Consider the following 3,509-nt stretch of genomic DNA (forward strand, 5'->3'; position numbering starts at 1 on the left):
TTTATAAATAAGTATTTACTAATATGGCCACTAAACCTGATCAAACCAAGCCCCGTCTGAAAAAATTCTTGGGTTTGGGCAGCCTAAAATATCAATTTTTGTTTAATTTTTTGCATTGCCTATTAATATAAATTATGACATTATAATTTCTATATATTTGATGTGTATGTTTTATCAAATTTTATTTGTTAGATATAATTAATTTTCTTAAAAAAAGTCAGACTTATCGTGCATGGCACGGGCCTTAAGCTAGTATATATATAAAAGCCCCTCTCTATTATACATACTGCACTACGTACTTCATTTTTTTTTTTTTTTGTGATTATTGCTATAGTTTGGAATTAGTAGCTAATTAGTGGTTACTATTCAAGTTAAAAATTGGTTAAAAGTTTTTTTTATATAAAAATAATATATTAGAGTATTAGAATAGTGATTATAATTATCACCTGCTAAGCATCTGATCCACCCGTTTCACCCGCAGATGACGGATGGATCAAAAGCGAGTGATGGGTTTTGCAGATAACGGGTGGATCGGGTAGAGCGGATGGTGGATGCGGGTGAAGCTCCATCCGACCCGAATCCGATCCGTTGCCATTCCTACTCGTGAGGAGGGCATCCTAATTATTTTTATCTTACCTTTATTTAAAAAAAAAAAAAATCATAACAGGCCATGACTTCTCTCTCAATTTTTTTTTAAAAACAAACAAAACTAATAGACCACGGCTTCTGTACCCCCGTGGTTATTTTGGTTGTTTCATTACTAGTGCACAATTCTTGTTGCTACAGTTACGAAGGGGAGCATCAATCTTCTTTACCTTATTTCCGTAAAACCTATAATAAATAATGTTATTAGCTATATATGTTAAGCAATAAGCATTTCGAATTGTGTACACATCCCTAGGGTGTAGATGTAGGATATACAAATCCTTATGATTAGATGTAGGATACAAATCTTATTTATGTATCAGTCCACGTTCAATTGATTTTTTTTTTTTTTTTTAATAATGTACCTCTAATTTTCTATAGAGATCTATGTTGACACACTCTTTTTATGGAAGCCTTATTGTTGTGAAATCGTAATTCCCCTGTTGTTGTAATATAGTTGATAAATCTCATTATGAGATTTGTTATGCATAATAATAGGGACAATATTTATAATTATCTTTTGCACTCTTTTGTTGATTAAGTCAATCAAGCACCAAAATGATACAGAGTATTAGCTAGGGTCAATCAGTACATAGCAATTGCATTATGAATTTGTGATATTCAATGACATAAATGAATATAGCAAATAATTTGCAAGTAAAATCTCATTTTTATTTATCTATTCAACATTAAATAACAAAGTACATTGGACTAAGGCCCTGTTCACTTCACCTTAAAAAAAATAATATTAAGTAAAAATAATTTCAGTTCAGTAAAAATAAGTTCAGTTCAGTAAAATTCCGTAACTTCAGAGAAGAAATGTAATAGAAAATCAGTAAAATTAATTTCAGTTAAGTAAAAATAATTTCAGTTCAGCAAAAATAAGGTGAAGTGAACGGGACCTAAGTGATTCCTTTATTCTGTATACTTTATAGTTTACCAAATCAATTCATATTAATTAAACAGGCTAAGGTCCTGTTCTTTAACTTCTTTTGAGCTTCCGGGGAACAAAGCAGAGCAAAACAGATTTTAGCGAAGCAGAGCAAGTGTCGACAAAACAGTTTGAGTTAGCAAAGCATAGTAGAACAAGCCCAACTACAAAGCCTAACAAGCCCAATCATTATGAGCTAAAATTCTTCAAAATAACCTAACCAAATCCATGACAATTTGTACGGATCATTGGTGAATCCATTCAATCCATAACTACTACCTCCGTTAATAGTTATTTGCAACGATGGGACATTTTTCCTCTCTGCTTTATTTCAAATCGTTGCAAATAACTGTTATCATGTAGTACTTGGTTTATGAGTTCCACTAAATGAGAACCAAAAACACCTCAGATTTCTTGTCTTCCGCTAATAAATTGAGATTCTCATTTAACATTTAAACAATAATTCTTAAATGAGAAGAAAATTAAAAACGTGCAACATATTGATCAGTTTCTTCTCTAGTCAGAAACAGAGTACCTATTTAGCAATTAACCATAAGACTCATTACCATTGGAATACAATACGCTTTAACTCAAGATTTAATATAAACAAAATTTATTAAGATCAAAATAAAGATTACATAGTAAGCATCATTAATACATAGATATACTTATTATTAATAATTTCATACTATTAACATAGATCACTAAAGATTACATAGTAAGCATCATTAATACAATCCGCTTTAACTCCAGATTTGATAGAAAGCACAGGATAATTTCAGCCAGAAATGTCAATCGATTTCAACTGAGGCTTCTTCTCCTCAACTTTAGGAACAGTAACAGTAAGAACACCATTCTCCATATTCGCCTTAATCTCCTCAATCTTCGCATTCTCAGGCAACCTAAACCTCCTCAAGAACTTTCCAGAACTCCGCTCAACACGATGCCACGTGTCATTCTTCTCCTCCTGCTCCCTGTTTCTCTCTCCGCTGATCTGGATCACCTTCCCATCTTCCACCTCAACCTTCACCTCCTCCTTCTTCACTCCAGGAAGATCCGCCTTGAGCACGTGCGCCTCAGGTGTCTCCTTCCAGTCAATTCGAGCGTTGACGAATGCGGCGGTGTCGCGGGCGGAGGTGCTGCCGGAGGAGAGAGACTGGTTAAAGTTACCGCCGAGGGGAAAGCCTTCGAATGGGTCCCACAGGTCCATTGCGAAGGGATCGAAGGTGTTGTTCCTTCGGTTTCCGAAGAAGCTTGGAATCAGCGACATTGTTGATTGCTTTTTTTTGGTTGGTTGAAGAATTGATTTGAACAGAAAATTGATTGATTAGAGTGTAGTGCTAATGTGAGATATTTAATTATTGATTGATGGTTGATGTTGAAAGGTAGAAAATGGATATGGAGATATTTATAAAGACGAAGTGAGTGTTCTAGGAGGTTCTTGAATAGACAGGTATTTTTGTAATGGATTAAGGATAGACGTAAATTTTGGGAGGAATCCGGACGAACGAGTCAACAGGGGTCTTTCACCAACGTTCTAGATTCTTCGCTAAACTGAACAGTTCTATTCCCCCGTGTTGGGTTGGGCCGTGGTATTAAATAGATCACCGCTATTTTGTCTGTTAGATAGTTTCGCGCAGAGCCCAATGCCATATGTCATGGGCTCATGGCTCATTCATAGACCAATATGCAATATGGGGTTTGGTGACCAAGGTGGTTTAGAAAATACGTCGTACGTACTTTTTTTTTTTTTATCACGTTTGTCAATGCAAATTTTAATGATATTTTACGATATGAATTCAAAAAGAGTCCACATGAATATGTTATTCCATACATATACTCACAAAAGACGGTCAAAGGAGGGATGGTGAATAATGTAAAAGTCAAAGCGGGTCAAGTAAAAAAGAACGGAGGATGTACTTTTTTTTTTATA

The 3,509-nt window shown here is 34.6% G+C and overlaps 1 protein-coding gene across 1 annotated transcript; it reads right to left on the reverse strand.

Annotated features, from left to right (window-relative positions):
* Positions 1–2,172: 2,172 nt before the first annotated feature.
* On the reverse strand, positions 2,173–3,001 carry LOC110699212 (17.4 kDa class I heat shock protein-like). The gene has a single exon (XM_021876705.1). The coding sequence runs from the start codon at positions 2,844–2,846 to the stop codon at positions 2,355–2,357; it is 492 nt and encodes a 163-aa protein (XP_021732397.1). The 5' UTR covers positions 2,847–3,001; the 3' UTR covers positions 2,173–2,354.
* Positions 3,002–3,509: the final 508 nt, after the last annotated feature.

Source organism: Chenopodium quinoa, unplaced genomic scaffold (assembly GCF_001683475.1).
Source record: "Chenopodium quinoa cultivar QQ74 unplaced genomic scaffold, ASM168347v1, whole genome shotgun sequence".
In the NCBI taxonomy this organism is placed as follows: Eukaryota; Viridiplantae; Streptophyta; class Magnoliopsida; order Caryophyllales; family Amaranthaceae; genus Chenopodium; species Chenopodium quinoa.